Source organism: Cetorhinus maximus, unplaced genomic scaffold (assembly GCF_964194155.1).
Source record: "Cetorhinus maximus unplaced genomic scaffold, sCetMax3.hap1.1 HAP1_SCAFFOLD_605, whole genome shotgun sequence".
NCBI lineage: Eukaryota > Metazoa > Chordata > Chondrichthyes > Lamniformes > Cetorhinidae > Cetorhinus > Cetorhinus maximus.
In genome coordinates this window covers 78,756-101,097 of record NW_027596547.1, presented here as the reverse complement: position 1 = coordinate 101,097, position 22,342 = coordinate 78,756, and the positions used below count along the sequence as shown (strand labels likewise).

General features: G+C 50.5%; 1 protein-coding gene across 2 annotated transcripts in view; it reads left to right on the top strand.

The window, feature by feature from the left end:
• The first annotated feature begins 872 nt into the window (after window positions 1–872).
• Window positions 873–22,342, top strand: part of LOC144674282 (PHD finger protein 23-like) — a 37,747-nt gene continuing 16,277 nt past the window's right edge. Inside the window, exons 1-6 of one of the 2 annotated variants that reach the window (XM_078535707.1) lie at window positions 873–1,133; window positions 4,264–4,295; window positions 5,195–5,287; window positions 12,521–13,097; window positions 16,934–17,168; window positions 17,767–17,799. In XM_078535707.1, coding sequence (XP_078391833.1) covers window positions 1,115–1,133; window positions 4,264–4,295; window positions 5,195–5,287; window positions 12,521–13,097; window positions 16,934–17,133 — 921 coding nt within the window. In that variant the 5' untranslated portion in view covers window positions 873–1,114 and the 3' untranslated portion in view covers window positions 17,134–17,168; window positions 17,767–17,799. Of the gene's footprint in view, window positions 1,134–4,263; window positions 4,296–5,194; window positions 5,288–12,520; window positions 13,098–16,933; window positions 17,169–17,766; window positions 17,800–22,342 lie in introns of those variants that run through there. The other variant, XR_013574500.1, reaches the window with a different exon arrangement.

Sequence of the window (22,342 nt, the reverse complement as noted above, 5' to 3'; positions counted from 1 at the left end):
GATTTATACTTTGTCCCGCAGCGAGGCAACTACCACCCATGACTTCTTCCCCTTGCTATTCCTTATGGGGAGAGGGTGGGAAATTGGGGATGAGGCCAAAATAAGATGTCATGATGGTATTGAATGGGTGGGGCAGGCTCGAGGGGCCGAATGGCTTACTCCTGCTCCTAGTTCTTATGTTTTAACCCTGCCTTTCTGAGTTGAATGTGGAGAGAGGGAGGGGTTCAGAGTGTCTGAGGGATGTCAACACACAAGACTGGCTGGAGGGGAAGGCAAAGGAGCTTATTTGTCTCAGTTTGCCAATTACAAAAAAAACTAGGCACTGATAAGAGCTTCCCTTTAATTTAACAAAAAAGTGCAGGTTTTGGTGGGGGTGGAAAAAAAATGAGGGATTTTGAAAGGCCGTCCAAACACCCAACCCAGCCATTGCCAACAGCCGCCCTTGGTCCAGGTCCATAACCAAGATGGCGGCGGCTTCGTCCCTCCCTCCGGCCAACGGAGTGACGTCAAGGACACCGGGCACACGTAAACGTAAACACGTACTGACGCGCGGCCCTTGGCGCGCCCCATCCGGTTGGTCGAGGGCCGTCCTGAGTGACGGAAGGAACTCTCCAAGGGCGAGAAGAGAGAGGGGGGGAGGCGGTGTTTGAAACAACTTGAAACACACGAGGACTTTTTTCTTTCCTGCGTTCATTTAATTTATACAAATAAATATAATTGGTCTGAAGTTTACACTGAGAGGAGTGAGGATGAGGATGTCATTTACTTTTAATTTTAAAAAATACAATATGCCCACCCCCCCTTCCCACCCATGGTGGTGGGAGGGCTGTGCGAGTGGGCGGGTCCGGGCAGGGCTGTGACGTCACCACGGGACCGGGTTTTTGGGGGGGGGAAAGAGAAAAAACAGAAAAGGGCGCGAGAGCGGAGCGCGTCCTCGCGAAGGAGAGATAGCGAGAGAGAGTGGAGCGCGTCCCCGCGAGGGGGGAGAGAGCGAGGAGCGCGCTCTGGAGAAAAAGCGAGGCGGTGCGCGCCCCCGGCAGAGAGCGCGTCCTCGCGATCTCCGGGCGCGCGCGCGCTCCCGGTCGGTCGGTGTTGTCGCCGAGGCGGCGGGAGGATGCTGAAGATGGCGGAGGGTGAGCGGGCCCGGGGGGGAGGAGGTTGGGTACGGGGGCTCCTGGAGGGTGGGGGACGGGGATTCCGGTGGGGGAGGGGGTGGTGGGGACGGGGATTCCGGTGGGGGAGGGGGTGGTGGGGACGGGGATTCCGGTGGGGGAGGGGGTGGTGGGGACGGGGATTCCGGTGGGGGAGGGGGTGGTGGGGACGGGGATTCCGGTGGGGGAGGGGGTGGTGGGGACGGGGATTCCGGTGGGGGAGGGGGTGGTGGGGACGGGGATTCCGGTGGGGGAGGGGGTGGTGGGGACGGGGACCCCGGTGGGGGAGGGGGTGGTGGGAACGGGGACCCCCGTGAGGGAGGGGGAGGTGGGGTAGGGAACGGGGGCCCCCGGTTGGGGAGGGGGAGCCCCCGGTTGGGGAGGGGGAGCCCTTGGTTGGGGAGGGGGAGCCCTTGGGGATGGGGGATGGGGGAGCCCTTGGGGATGGGGGAGGGGGAGCCCTTGGGGATGGGGGAGGGGGAGCCCTTGGGGATGGGGGAGGGGGGAGCCCTTGGGGATGGGGGAGGGGGGAGCCCTTGGGGGAGGGGGAGGGTGACGGGGGTCCCCGTTAGGAAGGGGAAGGGGGGGTCCCCGTGAGGGAGGGGGGGTCCCCATGAGGGAGTGGTCCCCGCGAGGGAGGGGAAGGGGGGGTGTCCCCGCGAGGGAGGGGAAGGGGGGGTGTCCCCGCGAGGGAGGGGAAGGGGGGGTGTCCCCGCGAGGGAGGGGAAGGGGGGGTGTCCCCGCGAGGGAGGGGAAGGGGGGGTGTCCCCGCGAGGGAGGGGAAGGGGGGTGTCCCCGCGAGGGAGGGGAAGGGGGGTGTCCCCGCGAGGGAGGGGAAGGGGGGGTGTCCCCGCGAGGGAGGGGAAGGGGGGGTGTCCCCGCGAGGGAGGGGAAGGGGGGGTGTCCCCGCGAGGGAGGGGAAGGGGGGGTGTCCCCGCGAGGGAGGGGAAGGGGGGGGGGTCCCCGAGAGGGAGGGGAAGGGGGGGGTCCCCGCGAGGGAGGGGAAGGGGGGGGTGTCCCCGCGAGGGAGGGGAAGGGGGGGGGGTCCCCGAGAGGTAGGGGAAGGGGGGGGGGTCCCCGAGAGGTAGGGGAAGGGGGGGGTCCCCGAGAGGGAGGGGAAGGGGGGGGGTCCCCGAGAGGGAGGGGAAGGGGGGGGGGTCCCCGAGAGGGAGGGGAAGGGGGGGGGGTCCCCGAGAGGGAGGGGAAGGGGGGGGGGTCCCCGAGAGGGAGGGGAAGGGGGGGGGGTCCCCGAGAGGGAGGGGAAGGGGGGGGGTCCCCGAGAGGGAGGGGAAGGGGGGGGGGTCCCCGAGAGGGAGGGGAAGGGGGGGGGGTCCCCGAGAGGGAGGGGAAGGGGGGGGGGTCCCCGAGAGGGAGGGGAAGGGGGGGGGGTCCCCGAGAGGGAGGGGAAGGGGGGGGGGTCCCCGAGAGGGAGGGGATGTGGGGGGGGGGTGAATGGGGGGGGTCCCGAGAGGGAGGGGGGGGGGGTGAATGGGGGGGGTCCCGAGAGGGAGGGGAAGGGGAGGGGGGGGGGTGAATGGGGGGGGTCCCGAGAGGGAGGGGAAGGGGAGGGGGGGGGGTGAATGGGGGGGGTCCCGAGAGGGAGGGGGGGGGGTGAATGGGGGGGGTCCCGAGAGGGAGGGGAAGGGGAGGGGGGGGGGTGAATGGGGGGGGTCCCGAGAGGGAGGGGAAGGGGGGGGGGTCCCCGAGAGGGAGGGGATGTGGGGGGGGGGGGGTGAATGGGGGGGGTCCCGAGAGGGAGGGGAAGGGGAGGGGGTCCAGGCGGGTGGCAGTGGGGAGTTAGGGTTAATCCAAGGGAGTTTTGCTTCACCCCGGGCGGTGGGGGGTGGAAACCACCTGCATTTTTAAATTGCCTTTTGCATCCTCCAGATAACCCAAAAAACAACAATGGAGTTTATATTGTGAACTATAGTCACGGATGTGAATGTCGGAAACATGGCAGTCAGCTTGTGCACAGCAAGATCCCTCAAACACCAACGAGATAATGATCCAGTTCATCTGTTTTAGTGATGGTTGAGGGTTAAATGTTGGGCCCCAGACACCAGGGAGAACTCCCCTGCCCCTCCCTGTACTTCTTCGAAATTGTGACCGCGGGACCTTTCACACCCACCTCAGAAGCAGACGTGAACTCCATTTAATACTTTTTCCGGAGGACAGCACCCCTGACAGTGCGGCTCTCCCTCAGTACTGACCCTCCGACAGTGCGGCTCTCCCTTAGTACTGACCCTCCGACAGTGCGGCTCTCCCTCAGTACTGACCCTCCGACAGTGCGGCTCTCCCTCAGTACTGACCCTCCGACAGTGCGGCTCTCCCTCAGTACTGACGCTCCGACAGTGCGGCTCTCCCTCAGTACTGACCCTCCGACAGTGCGGCTCTCCCTCAGTACTGACCCTCCGACAGTGCGGCTCTCCCTCAGTACTGACCCTCCGACAGTGCGGCACTCCCTCAGTACTGACCCTCTGACAGCGCAGTACTCCTTCAGTACTGACCCTCCGACAGTGCGGCACTCCCTCAGTACTGACCCTCTGACAGCGCAGTACTCCTTCAGTACTGGCTGTGGTGTGTTAGCCTTGATTTTTGTTCCCAAACCCTGGAATGTGACTTGGCCCCAGAACTTTGTGATTCAGAGGTGAGCATGCTGTCCACTGAGCCATGACTCACAGCAGGGGTGTGGGGGTGAGGGAGAGTGAGAAGGAAAGAGTAGATGATGTGGGGGTGAGGGAGAGTGAGAAGGAAAGAGCAGATGATGTGGAGGGAGGGGGCCAAGAGAGAGAGACGCTACTAGCGGCTGGTGTGGGGAGAGATAGAAAAAGAAGGGTGTGTGGTGGGTGAAGGGATAAAGAGAGAGAGAGAAGTGTGTGTCTGGGGTTGAGGTCAGTGAGAGAAGGCTGATGGCAGGGGGATGGGGTTTGAAGCAGGGTGTGCTGTGGGGTTGAGAGGTGAAGTGGAGGCTGTATTGGAATGGTCTGCCAGCGAATGAGGTTGATTTGTAAGGGTAGCCAGTGTTTACAAAAGCTTTGATGTATGTGCCTGACAGCCCATTAGGCTAGCACAAGCCTTCCGACAGTCTAACTATGCTCTCTGTCTCTTTCAGATCCACTGCAGACTGCTGGGGTGGATTCCCAGGTGAGTGCTGACTGTACTAGGTGTCACAGTTTCTCCCGTAGCTTGGGGCGCTGTGTGAACCATGTCACTCGGGTTCCGTTTCTAATACCCGGCTGTTTTAAGTGAGACTGTAAAAAGACCATTCAAATCTGAATCCAGGTGCATTAAGTGTGCCTGACTGGGTCCTAATGTCATTACCCCAGACCTGCCAGTCCCAGGAGCAGGGGATACAGTGAGTGAGCTGCTTGGACAGACATTCTGATGGTCCTGGGAGCAGTCAAGTAGCTATGAGCATTTGTGCACTCTCTACTTTGGAGAATTAGGGGGGTAGCGCAGTGGTAATGTTACCAGTTAGCAATCCAGAGGCCTGAATTATGCTCCACAGGCTCAAGTTCAAACCCCACCACAGTAACAGCGAGGATTTAAACTCAATTGTTTCGTAAATCTGGAATGAAAAGCTAGTCTCAGTAATGGTGACTATGAAACTCTGGGTTTTTCGTGAAAAACCCACCTGCTTCACTATTTCCCTTTGGGGGGAAAAAATCTTCCCTCCTTACCCGGCCTGGCCTACATGTGACTTCAGATCCACAGCAATGTGGTTGACTCTTAACTGCCCTCTGAAATGGCCTAGTAAACCACTCCGCAAGGGCGTTTCGGGGCGCGCAACAAATGCTGGCCTTGCCAGCGACACCCATGTCCCAAGGGTGAATAAAAACAAAAGTCTTAAGGCTGTGGAGTTCGGTTTGTGTGAATTGTCGGATGCATACGATGGAGGAATCTCATTGTGTTGATTATCTGATCTGAATTCGTGTCTGTGACTGTCCTGGACAGTTACTGTGCCTGTGGTGAACTCACAACGCTGTTGGATTTTCAGTATTCGCCCTGTTTTGTTCCTGTCTAACCTTTGTCTGACTTTGCAGCCAGCTGAGAAGCGTAAACGCACAGTGGAAGACTTCAATCAGTTCTGTAACTTTGTTCTGGCTTACACCGGCTACATTCCACCCTGCAGAGAGGTGAGACACTGTTAACCTGGCTAGGGTACCCAATCTTGTTTGTTCCCTGCTTCCAACTGTGTTATCAGAAGACTTAAAGCCTTTCAATTAGTGAGTGGGCAAAACTGTGGCAGTGCGAATGCAGATCATTCTCAGGAGGGCAGGCTGTCACTATTGGGGTACTTGCAACGATCAGTACTAGGTCCACAGCTGTTCACAATCTATATAAATGATTTGGATGTGGGGATCAATTGGTAATATTTCCAATTTTGCTGATGACATCTAACTGGGTGGGAAGGTAAGTTGTGAGGAGGATGCAAGGAGGCTTCAAGAGGATTTGGACAGGCTAAGTGAATGGGCTAGAGTATGGCAGATGGAATATAATGTGAAGTTATTCACTTTGGTAGAAAAAGCAGAAAAAATATTTCTTATATGGTGAGAGGTTGGGAAGTGCGGGTGTCCAAAGGGACCTGGGTGTCCTTGTTCATGAGCCACTAAAAGTTAGCACGCAGGTGCAGCAAGCAGTTAGGAAGGCAAATGGTATGCTAGCCACCATCGTGAGGGGATTTGAGTACAGGAATAAGGATGTCTTGCCGCAGTTATTTAGAGTCTTGGTGATCTCTCGCAAGGGGTATCGTGTACAGCTTTGGTCCCGTTCGTCAGTAGTGGAGTGAATGTTTGTGGATATGGTGCCAATCAAGCAAACTGCTTTGTCCTGGACGGCGTCCAGCTTCTTCAGTGTTGTAGTAGCTGCACTCATCCAGGCAAGTGGGGAGTATTCCATCACATTCCTGACTTGTGCCTTGATTAAATTATAGAATTATAGTACAATTATAATGGGGGACTTCAATTATCCAGATATAGACTGGGATAGGAATAGTGCAAAGGGACATGAAGGGCGAGAGTTCATGGAGTGTGTTCAAGATAATTTTCTGCAGCAGTATGTCTAACGAGAGGGCAGGCGCTGTTGGACCTGGTTCTGGGGAATGAGTTGGCCCAAGTGGATCAAATAACAGTGGGAGAGCATTTAGGGGACAGTGACTGTTGTATCATAAGGCTTAGGTTGGCCATGGAGAAGGACAAGGAGCAATCCACAGTAGGGATAATTAATTGGGGAAAAGCCAATTTCAATGGGATGAGAATGTGTCTGAGTTGAGTGAGTTGGGATCAAATGTTGGAGGAAAGATTGTGGCTGGACAGTGGGCTATCTTCATAGAGAGCAATGTCAAGGTATGTTCCCTTGAAGGGGAAAGGTAGGGAAAATAAATCCAAAGTGCCCTGGATGACGAGAGAGATAGCAGTGAAGATGCAAAGGAAGAAGTACGCATATGACAGATGTCAGGTAGAAAATACAATGGAGAATCAAGATGAACATAGAAGGGCCAGAGGGGAAGTGAAGAGCTAATCAGAAAAGCAAGTTGGGAGCATGAAAAGAGACCAGCAACTAACATAAAAGGGAATCCCAAAGTCTTCTATAAGTATGTAAATAATACATAATTTTTAAAAAAGGTGGGGCCAATGAGGGATTAAAGAGGAGACTCGCATGTGGAGGCAGGATAAGTAGCGGAGGTGTTAAACAAGTACTTTGCATCTGTCTCTACAAAGGAAGAGGGTGCTATCCAGGCTGAGGTGAGGAAGGAGGTAACCAGTACACTTGAGGAATTTACAGTTGAGGAGGAGGAGGTGTTGGAAAGGCTTTCTTTGCTTAAAATGGATGAAGTACCAGGACCGGATGAGATGCGTCCGAGGGAGGTGCGGGTGGAAATTTCAGAGGCACTGGTGATAATCTTCCAGTCTTCCTTACACACAGGGGAGGTGCGATCGTTATACCCTTGTTCAAAAAAGGGGTGCAAGGATAATGCTGGCAACTACCAGTCAGTTTGACTTCAGTGGTAGGGGAGCTTCTGGAAACTATAGTTCAGGACAAAATCAATAGTCACTTAGACAGATAATTAAGGAAAGCCGGCATGGATCCATTAAGGGAAAACCATGTTTAACTAACTTGCTGGAGTTTTTTGAGGAGGTAACAGGAGGTTGATGAGGGCAATGCTGTTGATGTGGTGTATATGGATTTTCAAAAGGCATTTGATACAGTGCCACACAATAGGCTTGTGAGCAAAATTCTAGGTCAATGAATAAAAGGGAAAGTAGGCACTTGGATAAGAAATTGGCTGAGTGACAGGAAACAGAGAGTAGTGATAAATGGTTGTTTTTCAGATTAGAAGAAGGTCTGTAGTGGAGTTCCCCAGGGCTCAGTGTTGGGACCCTTGCCCTTCTTAATGTCTATTAATGACCTAGACTGTGGTGTGCAGGACATGATGTCAAAATTTGCAGGTGATACGAAGATTGGAAACGTTGTGATTAGGATATCCTTGAACTTTAAAAGGACATAGGCATGTTGGTGGATTGGGCAGACAAGTGGCAGATAAAGTTTACAAGAGTAAGGAGGTTGTGTTGAACTTGTTTAAGACACTAGTTAGACCTCATCTGGAGTACTGCGCCCAGTTCTGGGCACCATAATTGAGGAAGGATGGTTAGGCATTGGAGAGATTACAGAGGAGATTCACAAGAATTATTCCCGGGATAAAGAACTGTAGCTATGAGGATAGATTGGAGAGGTTGGGACTGTTTTCCTTGGAGAAAAGAAGGTTGAGAGGAGATTTGATAGAGGTATTCAAGATCCTGAGGGGCATGGACGGGATAAATAGTGAGAAACTGTTTCCACTCATGAGTACATCAAGAACTAGAGGGCACAGATTCAAAATAATGGGCAAAAGGATTAGAAGTGATGTGAGGAAAACATTTTTTATCCAGAGGGTGATTGGAGTCTGGAACAAACTTCCTGAAAGGGTGGTCGAGGCAGATTCGATCGAGGTATTCCGAAGGGAATTGGGTTGCTATCTGAAAAGAAAGAATGTGCAAGGTTACGGGGAGAAGACAGGGGAGTGGGATTAGGTAGAATGCTCTTTCAGCGAGCCAGTGCAGACTCAATGGGCCAAATGGCCTCCTTCTGCACTGTAAAGGTTCTGTGAATGTTGGCCTTTATCTCAAAGGGGGCTGGAATATAAAGCGGAGGGAGTGACATTAATTCTATAAAGCCTTTGTTAGACCCCATCTGGAGCAACTGTGTTCAGTCCTGGGCTCCGCACCTCAGGAAGGATACATTAACCTTGAAGAAGGTGCAGGGAAGATTCACCAGAATGATCCCGGGACTGAAATGATGAGGACAAGTTGCACAGACTAGTTTTGTATTGCCCTCGAGTATAGCAGATTTAGAGATGATCTAAACAAGGTGTTTAAGGTAATTAAAGGATTTGGTGAGGTCGTTAGTGAGAAACTATTTCCCCTGGGGGAGGGGGGGGGAAGTCCAGAACAGGGGGGCAGAACTTTCAAATTAGAGCCAAGCTGTTGAGTGATGTCAGGAAGCACTTCCTCACACAAAGAGAGCTCTGCTGTATGAATACAACTTACTTTCTACAGGAATAATTGCATTTAGCTACTACACCCTGCGTGATGACTGTTCATTTGTCAATTTGCTTCAACCTAGTATTCCATTGCTCAAACCTCTCCTCAGGCTTGGAAGGATGAATCTAAAATAGTGTTTAAAATGCCCCCCGGTGTGTTTGTTTGAGTCTGTCAGATGTGCACTGTTGTGCTTGATTGTAATCTTAGTGCCGGTGGAATGCTCTCTGTGCTTCCGTTTCTGTGGTTCCCAAGCTCTGAGGGTGGGGAACCTCCCAGCTGGCTATTTTATTTTGAAAGAAAAATTCTTGGGAAGGGTAGCATTAAAAAAAAAGAGAGAGAGAGACACTCCCATTTCTGTGGTGCCTTTCACCACATCAGGGACATCCCAATGCGCTTTCCAGCCAATGAAATACTTTCTGAAATGTAGTCACTGTAAGGAACTGCAGCACACGGTAAGCTCCTCTAGACAGCAAGGTGGTGATAACCAGATAATGATGTTGGTTGAGGGATAAATATTGTCCCAGGGCACTGGGGAGAACCCCCTCCTTTCGATTATAGAGCCTTTTGATCTTTTGCATCCACCTGAGAGGGCAGACGGGGCCTCAGTTTAACGTCTCGTCCAAAAGACGGCACCTCTCACGGTGCAGTGCTCCCTCAGTCCCGCACTGAGAGTGCCGGCCCGGATTTTTGTGCTCAAGCCTCAAGAGCATGAAGGCACCTCCGCTGTCAAAGATCCGAGCATTGCGCGGTGTGCGGTGTACCCATGTTTTAATTCACTTTATGTGACCACGTGGTGTCTGCTCACGGTTAAAAATGAACGAAGGAACGGGGCATATCAGACTAATTTGCTCAGTGCGATGAAGCTGCTGCATTGATCACCGTGGAGATATTCCATGCTTTCAGATTAAGTCCCTTCCTCGTATATTGAGTGGAGCGCCATAGCTCCGGGCAGTTGGCAGCGCTGGGTCTCCGATCGGATTGTGAAGGACCTAAAGATTTACCCGTTCAGTTTTTCTCCTTTTCCGAAGAGCTGACTCTGGGTCAGGCCTTGCAAACCCCCAGCGGGTCGCTACATTGCAGCCAAATGTAGGAGACTACGTGGTATGTACAGCACAGAAATTCAGCCCAACCCGTCCATGCTGGAGCTTAAAGCCCCACACGAGCCTCCTCTCATCTTTTCTGAAACATGTTAGAAAACTGGGCCCATGTTCTCCAGAGTTTAGAAGTACGAGACGTGACCTCATCGAAGTGTACAAAATCCATTCAGGGCTCAACAGGGTGGATGCAGGAAGGTTGTTTCCCCTGGCTGAGGGTGTATCTAGAACCAGGGGTCAGAATATGAGGTAGGCCATTTAGGACTCAAATGAGGAGAAGTTTCTTCACTCATAGGATAATGAACCTTTGAAATTCTCTACCCCCGTGGAGGCTCAGTCATTGAGTTTAGTTCAAGAAAGAAATCGATAGATTTCTAGATATTAAAGATATCACGTGACTTGGGGATATTGCAGGAAAATGGCGTTGAGGTAGAGATCAGCCATAATCTAGTCGAATGGCGGGGCAGGCTCAAGGGGCCGAGTGGCCTACTCCTTAAATGCTCTTATTTCAGAATCTACCATCGTAACCCTCTATTCCCTTGTCCCTCAAATGATTGTCTAGTTTCCCCTTAAATGGATCTGTTATGATGCGGCAGGCGATATGTGCCAGGCAGACCAAATCCACAAGGGAAACTTGGTCGCGCTATCACAACAGTCTTGCAATTTGTGTTATTTCGAGATATGTGCACTGAATTGAGAAGTAATAAGTCCACCAAGACTTTGAGATTTAAAAAAATTAAATTAAAATATTTATTAAAAAATAAGAGATGTCAAACACATTCATAAGACTACAATTACCACTATAATAATTCCTAAAATTCCTAATTAACCTGACTCCCCAGTTATACCCCCTTTAAGGCAACAGTCCAAAAATAGATTTTGAATTTTAAACAGATCCAGCAAATTAGCACAATGCCCTGAACAATGGAATTCCAAATGGCTTTTCACCAGCTTCAGTTTCAGTAGACAGCAGACTTATGCACAAATACTGGAGGCTTCATTAAGGCTATTTCACACACTTCTATTTCACATGGCTTTCTTCTGACACACAGCCTCATTCTCCTTTATATTTGTTTCTCTCTTTATAATATGTAAATTCTATTGTTTCATATGTCTTTGAAACTGTATCTTCCTCACAATATAAAAACTTTCATGTTGCTTCTATTTACTGTCAGTAACCTTTGGGAAAAACAAACACATTCCCTAGCCATGCATATCTGGCTAGTTGTAAACAGACTGAGATCCATTTGAAATCCAAATCTCCCTTCATTTATCTAAAAATGCGAATTCCCTTCACACCTTCCATGCTAAGCCAGCATCCATGTTTACTCATTAGCATGTCAAACACCTAGCTTCTTTTGATGATTCAAAGCTTGCAGTCTACTTGACTCCAAATGTAATTAAATCACACACAGACAGGCCAACTGTACTTAACAATAAACCAGAAAAACATTATGAAAATTATTATACTTTCATGACAGTATCTATACTATTTGCTTCAACTACTCCCTGTGGTAGTGAGTTCAATATTCTCACCGTTCTCTGGGTAAAGAAGTTTCTCCTGAATTCCTGATTGGATTTATTAGTGAGAGTCTTATGTTGATGGCCTCTAATTAATGCTCTTCCCCACAAAAGGAAACCCTCTCTCTGTCAGCTCGATCAAAACCTTTCATAATTTTAAAGATCCCTATTAGGTCACCCCCTCAGCCTTCTAAGTAATACGCTGTAGGATGGAGAGACAGTGGTCCAGTTGGATTCTGTCTCCCTTCACACCTAGACTTGATTTTTCCCTCCGCGTTTCCAGGTACAGGGGATGCTGAGGCTAGTCACAGTGTGGTTAACTGCCACCTGACTGAGATCAGACAATTTGGCGCAGCCTTTGTGTCTAACCTGGAGCCCTGCCATCTCTGCGGCCTCATCCACCGCACCTGTCTGATGTGTTGGTTGCTAGGATGATGCCTCGGTGCAGGGACCTGAGGGTTTTGAGTTATTTGGAGCTGGTAGTTTTCAGGCAGGACCCGCCTGCCCAGATGGAGGTGGCAGGGCCAGGGGCTCGAATTGGGAATGAGCAGGGGAGACTTCCCAGTGTCCTGGCCAACGTTCATCCCTCAACCAACGTCACCCCTAACGGAGTAAGCTAGTCGAGTATGTCAGAGCTGTTTGCGCTGCTTTGCTGTGTGAATTGACTGAGCGTTGCAGCCTTATTCTTGTGTGAGAGTCGGCGCCTGGGTTTCACTAGCATGCAAACCTGAGCATGCTACCCAGTAGAGATTAAAGATTGAATCGTTGTTGGGGGGGGAACCATGTGCACTTGAGGTGGCTCAATCCTCGACTGGCTGGTGCCTGTACCGACGTGTGATCAACTTAGTTTCAGACGCAACTCAAGGGGGTTGCAAATCTTTGGGATGCTGTACCCTAGAGAGCCGTGGATGCTCAGCCATTGAGTATATTCAGGACTGGGATTGATAGATTTTTGGACTGTAAGGGAATCGGGATTAGTTGGTGTAGAAGTGCAGTGCCGATATTGGGGGGGGAAGCAGACTCGAGGGGCTGTGCAGCCTCCTCCTGCTCCTAATCCTTGTGGTCCCCGTGTGGTGCAAATACTGCAGGGAGTGCTCACGTATAAACCTCTCCCAGATTCCGTAACCTGCTGTAATATTGGTATGACTCCTCTCTTCCCCCTGAATTCTCACAGGAATGCGACTGGACCCCCTCGAGCTCGAATTCCCCCGTCCCCACGGAGAGTGTTTTGGACAGCGACAGCTGGGATTCAACCCAATCCGTCGACTTTGACACCATCCAGAACTTTGTGAAGAAGGCAAACTCCTCCAAGAGGAACGGGTTCCACCACCTGAAACCGGGCGGCGGGCTGCTCGACAGGCTGAAGCTCAAGGATTCCCTCTACCCGGCCCCCGAGAGGAAGAGGGAGAAGCGGAACAAACGCTGGAGCTCGGAAGTGGAAAAGCAGAGGAACCCGGACGGGGAGAAGCCCAGCTTCTCCCGGATCAAGAGGAGGAAGAAATGGAAGCTAAAAAAGGACAGGGCGGAGAAGAAGATCAAGGCCTCGCTGAGCGAGACGGACTCGGACGAAGAGGTAGTGAAGGCAGGTTTCCTCCCCGAGTCGCTGAGACCGGATGCGGCTGTCGCCTACACCAAGAACTATCAAATGGAGATGAAAGAGTCCCTCAGCCTGGGAAACAGCCACGACGGCGGCACCAGCTCCAGTGAAGGCGAAACACGGATAATGGACGAAGACATCATGGTGGAATCAGGTCAGTTTCGGTGGAATATCTCTGCCCTGTTTTTGGGGCCTTAAACAAAACTGCCCGGTCGAATTTGCTGGGTTAGAGGCTGTCAATTTCCCTCCAGCACGTGACTAGAAATGAGTTAGAAGCTGCCTCTTTCTTGCTAACTCAAGGGTCAGCTTTGGGGGGGGCGGGGGGTTTGGTGATTTCTGCTTCAATCTAGGCTGATATTTAGTGTGGTGCTGAGGCGTTGAATACGGATGAGTTGAAGCCTTGGGGTCCCTGAGGTCCCGCACTTGTAGTCCCAGTGGTAGTAAAGAACAGCAAATAACTTTTCCCCCATGTCCTGCCCCTGGGCTAATATTTGTCCCTCAACCCAAAAGTGCATTAACTAGCCGTTCACCCCCCCATTGTTTGTGGGGGCCTAGCTACGTGCAGAATTGGCGATTTCATTGGGAAGGACGGGTGACCGCACTTCAAAAAGTGACCCGTTGGCCGGAAAGTATCTCGGGACATCCCGAGCAGGTGAAGCACTAAAATGGACATAGTTTCATTCTTTAGCTGGAGAGCCCCTAACTTCAGGGAATTGGAATCATTTCAGTCGGACAAACCCGCGTTCACTGTTCAAAGTTGACCCGAATTTGGCACGAGGTGGGCGTTGGTGGGTAGATAGCTTCCAGATAACGACCCCAGCAAAAAGACCATCTTTCAGATGGAAGAGGCCAGGATTGGGAAGCCGGTCTCCTTCAGTGTTTTTTTTTGTGAATGACCACAGAAAGGAAAACGCTTACATTTACAGAGTTGTTTACTTGAAGATTAAGGATAGCTGCAATGTTTAGCCGTAAAACCAAAAAGTGCTGGAAATACTCAGCAGGCCCGGCATTGTCTGTGGAGAGAGAAACAGAGTTAACGTTTCAGATATGCGACCTTGCGTCAAGTTGGCGATGTCATCGGGTTCCAAACAAGTACAGAGACAGGGATGGGGGCTGTGGGGAGAGGGCAGAAAACAATGGGGAGGTCCGGGATAGGATGGGAGGCAGGAGTGATTCAATGACAAACGGGATCGTGTTGCATTTTTTAGCTTCTCTTCTGAATGGATGATCTTATCTGCCTCTCCAACCCCCCCCCACCTCAACCCCGTCCATATCCATGTGAGATGTGTTGGAGGACAAGTCGCGCTTAACTCAATCCAGCAGGCACAAAGATGGCCAAAGCTTAAGACAAGCACCTCCCTCCATCACATTACCTGTTCCAAAGTGGCATCTAATAGTATCCAGCAAGTCCCCCTCCGAGCCACTCACCATCCTGACTTGGAAATATATCGGTCGTTCCTTCACTGTCTCTGGGCCAAAACCCTGGAACTCCCTCCCTAACAGCACGGTGGGTGTACCTACACCACTGCAGCGGTTCAAGAAGGCAGCTCACCACCACCTTCTCAAGGGGCAATTAGGGATGGGCAATAAATGCTGGCCCAGCCAGCGACACCACATCCTGTGATCGAATAAATGAAAAAAAATTGTGCCTCGAATAACCCCAGTGATATTCGGAGCCTCTTTTACACAGCTTGACAGATGAAGTTCTGAACTTTCATTTCTGGCTGCTGTTCCTGCTATTTTTTTTTTTGGAATACCTTTCCTGGGCTTGCTGTTTCCAAGTCTCTAAATCTGAGGTCTTCCACCTTCACTACAGAATGGCTCTTCATTTCGTTACCACCACCACTATAACTTAGCTGGAGCCTTACAGCCTTGAAGAGACGCAACTCTTCCAGAAGTATACAAAATATTTAACCAAACACTTAAAGCAAAGCGGAAATAATACCATCTTTTCGACCAAAGTGAATAACCTCGCAGTTCCCTACATGAGCGTTCATGTTCGACTCGAGCCTCCTCCCATCTTTTCTCATCAAAATCTATCAGTGTATCCCTCTGTTCCCTTCTCCCCCATGTGTTTATCCAGCTTCCCCTTAAACGTCTCTACGCTATTCACCTCAATCACTCCCTGTGGGAGCGAGTTCCACACTCTCCCCACTCTCGGGGTAAAGAAATAGTAACGCTCGAGTAGTGAGAGAAGGGGTTTTGGGCTCTAAAGTCTACCTGCGCTGTTGCATTGTGCAGAAAGAGGCTTTGCTGAAAAATTGTGATTGCTGCTAGACGTTGGCTCCCTTTATCTGGAGTTGCCAGATAAGGCGAGTGCCGACCTCTTTGTGAAGCGCAAGTTGCTTTACTGTGGAGTCCCGTGAGTTAAAAATATCAAGAACTGAGGTGAAACCACCTCTCCCGCCCCCGCCCCGTGACTGCAGCAAAGTCTCACCTCCCACCCCCACCCCTCTCGGCTGAAGTTCCAGCTCACTGGAATTTTCTCACCTTCCCCCCTCCCCACACCCTTCTCGGCTGAGGTTCCAGCTCACTGGAATTTGCTACTTGCCATTCGTTGAACAAATCGGAAGGAATCGAGATTTGCGGGAGCTCCAGAGCCAGAGTTTTTAGCGTTTGAACAGGCTGGGTCTCCCCCCTCGTGAAGAAAGGGGCTGAGGGGGTGACATTGTCGAGAGTGCTAAAATGGGGGGAGGTTTTGATCAAGTGGGGATCCAGAGAGAATGTCTCCTCTTGTGGGGAAGAGTAGAGCCTCGAGACCGTCAATATAAGACGGTCACCAAGAAATCCGTGGGGAATTCAGGAGAAACTCCTTTACCCCGAGAGAGTGGGGAGAGTGTGGAACTCGCTCCCACAGGGAGTGATTGAGGTGAATAGTGTAGAGACGTTTAAGGGGAAGCTGGATTAACACATGGGGGAGAAGGGAACATAGGGATATGCTGATAGATTTTGATGAGAAAAGATGGGAGGAGGCTCGAGTCGAACATAAACACTAATGTCGGGAACTGTGAGGTTTGGTTGAAAAAATGGAAGCGTTGAATATTTTTTAAAAGGTGTGAAACTTGTAAGTGTTGATGCTCAAAGAGACTTGGGTGCGCTGGTACAAGGAATGTAGAAAGTTAACATACAGGTTCAGCAACCAATTAGCAGGGCAAATGGCGTGTTGGTCTTTATTGCAAGGGGACTGGAGTACAGGAACAAAGCAGCCTTGCTACAGCTGTAGGGTTTTGGTGAGAGCACACCTGGAATACTGTGTGTCTTTTTGGTCTCCGTATTTAAGAAAGGATATACTTGCCTTGGAGGTAGCACAGCGAAGGTTCACTAGATTGATCCCTGGGATGAGGGAGTTGTCCTGTGCCGAGATGCTGAGTAAATTCGGTTTATATTCTTGAGTTCAGAAGAATGAGAGGCGATCTCATTGAACTGTACAAGATTCTGAAGGGGCCTGATAGGTTAGATTGTTTCCGCTGGTGGGGGGGAATCTAAAACACTGGGGCACGACCTCGGGATAAGACCGTTTCAGACTGAGATAAAGAGAAACTGCTTCACTCGAAGGGTTGTGAATCTTTGGAATTCTCTTCCCCGGAGGGTTGCGAACGCTCGCCATCGGTGAGCACACTTAAGGCAGGGATAGTTAGATTTTTGGTCTCGGGGGATGAAAGGATCTGGGGGACGGGCAGGGAAGTGGAGGAGCTGAAGCCCGAGATCAGCCAGGGTCGCAGTGAATGGCGGAGCAGGCCCCATGGGCCAGGTCATCTAGTCCCATTCCTATTTCTTGTGTTCTTATAAACACTGACATGGGCTGGTTGGGTGGAATGGCTTGTCTCTGCCCGCCATGTGTCCTGTGGAATAGGTCACGGGGGAGGCCAGAATGGTTTTTGTCGGGGGGTGGGGGGGGGTGGGAGAGAGAGAAGGATGAAAGAGGACCCTTGGTTTGACTTGGAACTGACGTTGCCGGCTCTCTCTCTCTGTGTTTGCCCCTCGCTTTAGATGACGATTCCTGGGGCCTGGTGACCTGCTACTGCCAGAAACCCTTCGCGGGCCGGCCAATGATCGAGTGTAACCAGTGCAACACCTGGATCCACCTGTCCTGCGCCAAAATCCGCAAGTCCAAAGTCCCAGACGTTTTCTTCTGCGAGAGGTGCAGAGATGGGAAGAAACCAAACTTAGGCCGCAAGAGAGTTCCTTGAAGCAGACAGCCCATACTGTGACTCGCCTGGGTGAGGTAAAAACAAAACTGGTCGGGGGGTGGGTGGTGGTGGTGGGGGAAACTAAACACACATGGATTGAGGACAAAAGCTGGAAGGTCGTGAAAGAAATATTGGGGGAATAAAACCATCAGACAGTAAAGAATCTGTGAACTCTTCACCTTGTAAGGAGGTGTCTTTAAAAATGGGTTTCAGCCGGCTACTGCCTCTGGCTCTAGATGGATGGGGCTCGGTTGACTTGCGGGGAAGGGAGTTTTACCGAACTTGAGTGACGGGTCGGAGAAGTGGCCTTACGGTCCCTGGCAGCTCCAGTCCGCTACCCCCACCCCCTCCCCGAATTGTCGCTACTCACAAACAAAAAAATTGATTGTTGCCGTCTCCCATTCGAGAGGAATAGATTAACATTTCTCTTCAGGGGCTTTTCAGCGCAAAGAGCCCAAGTCTGGAGGTCAAGCAGAATTCAGATGGCGCGGGTGCCCTGTCCAGTACTGGCGGATCATCTGAACATGGAGCACGGCACTTTTGAAACCTCAGTAACAGCCGTGCGAAGACAGAACTGCTTGTCGAATAAATAATTCCCTGTATTTATGAACATTTTTTTCCTTTGTTTTTCAGTTCTTTTGTTTTTAAAAAGAAAACTAATTTTTTTTAAAGAAACCTTGAACTTGGTTGATACAATAGGGGGGGGGAAAACAGCGGCTGCACTGTTGGCGAGCGAGATGCTACCGTGCGTGACACCCTCCAGCAGTGGCCTGTTTCCCAGCGTCTTCAATGAAGAAGTGCGACTTTCTCCCTGCAGCGCCGAGCTTTGGAGCGTTTGTGTTTCTTTTCCCCACCGTCTGTGGTTCCTCGAGTACAGCGATCGCCGGGTCTGTGTCTGTTGAGTGCCGGACCGCCGGAGTGTCTTGAGAAGACAAGTTCGAGACTGTCGAGTCAGAAGTTTGATTTTAGGCCAGAGGGAAAAAAAAACTGATTGTAAGCGAGCGTCCATTTTAAAAGGGGAACCTTGCCAGTTCCATCTTGGATTATGTGTCACCCGTTCCATCTGCCTCTCTCTGTCCCGCCGCAATGGTTTGAAATGACTATTTTCAATACGTCACAAAGAGGAAGGTGACTTTATTCTTGCTGCCTTCGTGAGCAGAGGAACCAGGGCAGATCCAGTGTTTGTATGATGTCTGTGGAAAGTGGAACAACTTTAAACAGTGCTGAGAGAGACCTGACATGAAGTTTGGAGATTGCAGTTGGATGAAAGGAAGTTGTTAACCTTTTGTGTGTGTGTTTTTTTTAAATGTCCCTGGAGTTTGGAAGCTGTATATTTGAAGGGGGAGCTATGTGTACAGAATTAGCATTGAGCTGAATATTTTGAAAGGAGAAAGCTGGGTGCTTATTGATATAACTGGGGAAATCTAACCATTTCTCTGCTCATCCATTTGAGGTTAATTGGCTAAATGTTGCGATGTTTTAACAAGTCCCTCCTCACTGCCTCTAACAAATGGTTTTAATGCACAAAACATGCTGATAATTCCCCCCCCCCACCCAACTTTGCCCAATTGCTCAGTGAACCACCTAGGTATAGTACTTAGACAAGCAGGAGAGTTCTGAGGCTGTGATCCTTCATTGTGCCTGTTGCATTTGGTGTCAGAGCTCCAAGGTTGCTCAGAATTATTGTCCACCAACCCCAGGTGGAAAATGCCCAACGGATTTGAGGACAGAGTCAATCTCTGTCGAATGGTCCTTCTGACACTCGCACCACACAGACACACATGACCTCTCTCTCTCTCTCATACACACACATGACCTCTCTCTGTCGCTCACGTGCACACACGCACACAACCTCATTCTCTCTCTCTTACACACACACACACACGACCTCTCTCTTTCTCTCCCTCACACACACACAACCTCATTCTCTCTCTCTCTCTCTCTCTCAGACACAACCTCTCTCTCACAAACACACACCCACACACGACCTCCCTCTCTCTGAAACGCAAACACATACACATCCTCACACACACACAGACCTCACTCTCTCAAACACACACCCACACACACATGACCTCACTCTCTCTCAAACACATACACATATACGCACATACACTACCTCTCACACACATACACACACACATGACCTCACTCTCTTTCTCTCAAAATCGCACACATATACGCACATACACAACCTCTCACACACACACACACATACACGACCTCGCTCTCTCTCTCAAACACACACACACAGACAAAATCCACCTCTGGATGAGTTAGTCAAGGGCAGTCAACATCTGTGGCACTAACCCAGCACCCAAAGCAGGATTGTCAATACACCTCCTTTTTCAATATTCAGCATTGTGGAGCAATTCTGTAGGACATACTTCCATCTAGCTGTGCCCTTGGGGCAGTAGAGAGATCAAACATGTTCCACTTTTCCTATCCTGTGTATAGGTGTACTGTACAGCAATCCAGATAATGGGGCAGCAACTGAAAGCGGGTATGAAACAAATCAGTTTAAAAATTCAATTACTCAGGACTCAGTGTTTTGGAGATTTCTCCAGCAATCTGAAATGATAACTGTTAAAATCGTAGTGATGCACATCTTGTAAATATTTAAAACTTGTGCCTGTGCAGAACGAGGGGATAACCCAGCAGTGAACTCCCAGCAGTGTAGATGCTCACCCAGCTTCTGTACTCCTGCAATGACACTGCTTTATCTGGGAGCGGGTGGGAGGGTGGGGGAGATTGTATATTGAACTGTCTGCCTTTTTATTGCTGTTTGGATGACTGAATGTAGCGTTCCAAGTTTAGGTCCATTTCTTGGGGAGTGAGGTAGTGAGTGATGCACGTTACAAGTTTAATGGGACAACGCTGTGTGTGCGCCAGTTGGAGTTGGTTGGTCACTCTCACTACCCAAGTGGAACTCAAGCCACACTGACCACAAGAAGGTCCTGATGTGGGTCGTTAAAAAAGAGTTCATCAGAGTGCCACTGGGCAAAGGAGAGAGTGGGGAGGAGAGGGGTCGATACCTTTGGTGTAGTGTGTCCCAAGATTGAATGGCCTGTTGGCCCTCGATGCTGGGCACACACAGGAAGAAGGTCCACTCGCACGAGCAGCGGTGGATAACAATTTCCCCCTTTCCTCCAGCAACAGTCTTCAGGGGGAATGAGGTGGAGCCAGAGAGGGGCCATAAAAGCCTTTAGCTGGCAGCCCGAGCGCACTCTCCCCACGTTAGATGGTGAACAAATTGCAGGGGTGAACAGTGTTTGGTCCCAAGATGCAATTTGTGCCTGAACCCTACCTGGAATGTGGACTAAAATATATTTTTGCAAAAGTGCTGGTGTAAATAAGTGTCTCAAACACCCCGAAGTGGGGAGGAAGATGTGGACAAATAATTCACCATTTTTGAAGAAAATAAAAACATTGTTTTTTTTTGTAACTGAAGTGTGTTTATGCTGTTTCTGCTTGTAAGGGATTGTCACCCGTGGCTTAATATCAAGCAATCTTGCACCGTAATAGTGAAGGGAATTCTACCCAAGGGAAGCTCCTCTCCTCATTTCTCCACACCTCGCCGTCTTGCGCTTTCCTCTTCAGTTGCTCGTAGGAACCTCCCATTTTCAACTTTAATCAACAATGTGACTCGGAGAAAAGAACACATGAGGTGGTTTCCCATTGCCTTCCTCGTGTGTGCTTAAAAGGAAACACGCGTCCTTTTCCCGAAGGATCCTCCGCCCGGAAGCAGCCGTTGTCCCTCAGGATTCCAGCTCTTCCTTCATCAACACTGAAAATTCACTGGTTCCGCCATTGGCCGTGGTTCGTAGCCCTGAGTGTGGGACCCTTACCTGGGCCTGGGGGCAACTCGCACAAGGGGCAGGAGCAACCACCCCCCTTAGGTCCTGAATGACCCTGCTACCCAAATCCTTACATCGGAGGGTGGCAATAATCCTGACAGGCCAAGTATCCCGAGTCCTTAAGGAGTTCTGAGTCTCATTATCCTTTTTGTACACCCATAAGATTCCCACCATGGGGCAAAGGTTTACCCCGAGATTTAATGTGGGACAGGCCGGGAGAAACCCGTTTTACACGAGAGAGCGGCGAGGCTGCAGGATTTACTTCAGGGCAAGTGGCAAGAAAATTGTCACCATTTCAAAATTAGAATGGATGGGTAGGGAGGGAGCTGTGTGTGTCTGTGGGATAAAGGGATTTGGGCAGGATATCAACGTCCTGGGGTTACCATTGACCAGAAACTGAACTGGACTAACCACATAAATACTGTGGCTACAAGAGCAGGTTAGAGGCTGGGAATCCTGTGGTGAGTAACTCACTTCCTGATTCCCCAAAGCCTGTCCACCATCTACAAGGGAACAAGTCAGGCTGATGGAACACTCCCCACTTGCCTGGGTGAGTGCAGCTCCAAGAACATTCCAGAAGCTTGACACCATCCAGGACAAAGCAGTCCGCTTAATTGGCACCCCCACCTTCAACATTCACTCCCTCCACCACCGACGCACAGTAGCAGCAGTGTACACCATCTACGAGATGCACTGCAGCAACGCACCAAGCCTTCTTCAACAGCACCTTCCAAACCCGCAACCACTATCACCTAGAAGGACCAGGTCAGCAGACACATGGGGAACACCACCACCTGCAAGTTCCCCTCCAAGCCACCCATCATCCTGACTTGGAAAGATACCGGCCGTTCCTTCACTGTCGCTGGGTCAAAATCCTGGAACTCCCCCCTACACCATATGGACTGCAGTGGCTCCGGAAGGCAGCTCACCACCACCACCTCAAGGGCAATTAGGGATGGGCAATAAATGCTGGTCTAGCCAGTGACACCCACATCCCATAAAAAAGGATAAAATTAAAAAATAAGTAAACATGATTTGGTCTAATTTGCCCGTGTGGAGGTTAAACAGTCATGAATGGCGTAATTCTGTGTTGTAATTTCTATGCCTATCAGTTTCATTGGCTTTTTACAATCTAGACATTTCTGTACACTTATAAACCAGTCTGCCTCGTCCAAACTGAGATAGGTGACAACCCTCCCCTGAACCCCCTATAAGCAGACAATGTGAAAGAAATATATTAAGTGCTTCATTTATACATTGACTTATCCCATTAGAAAGTCTCAAAGCTCTTAACATAATTTGAAGCCCACTGACTGATCATCATCAGTTAGTCAATCGGTTCATCTGCTTTT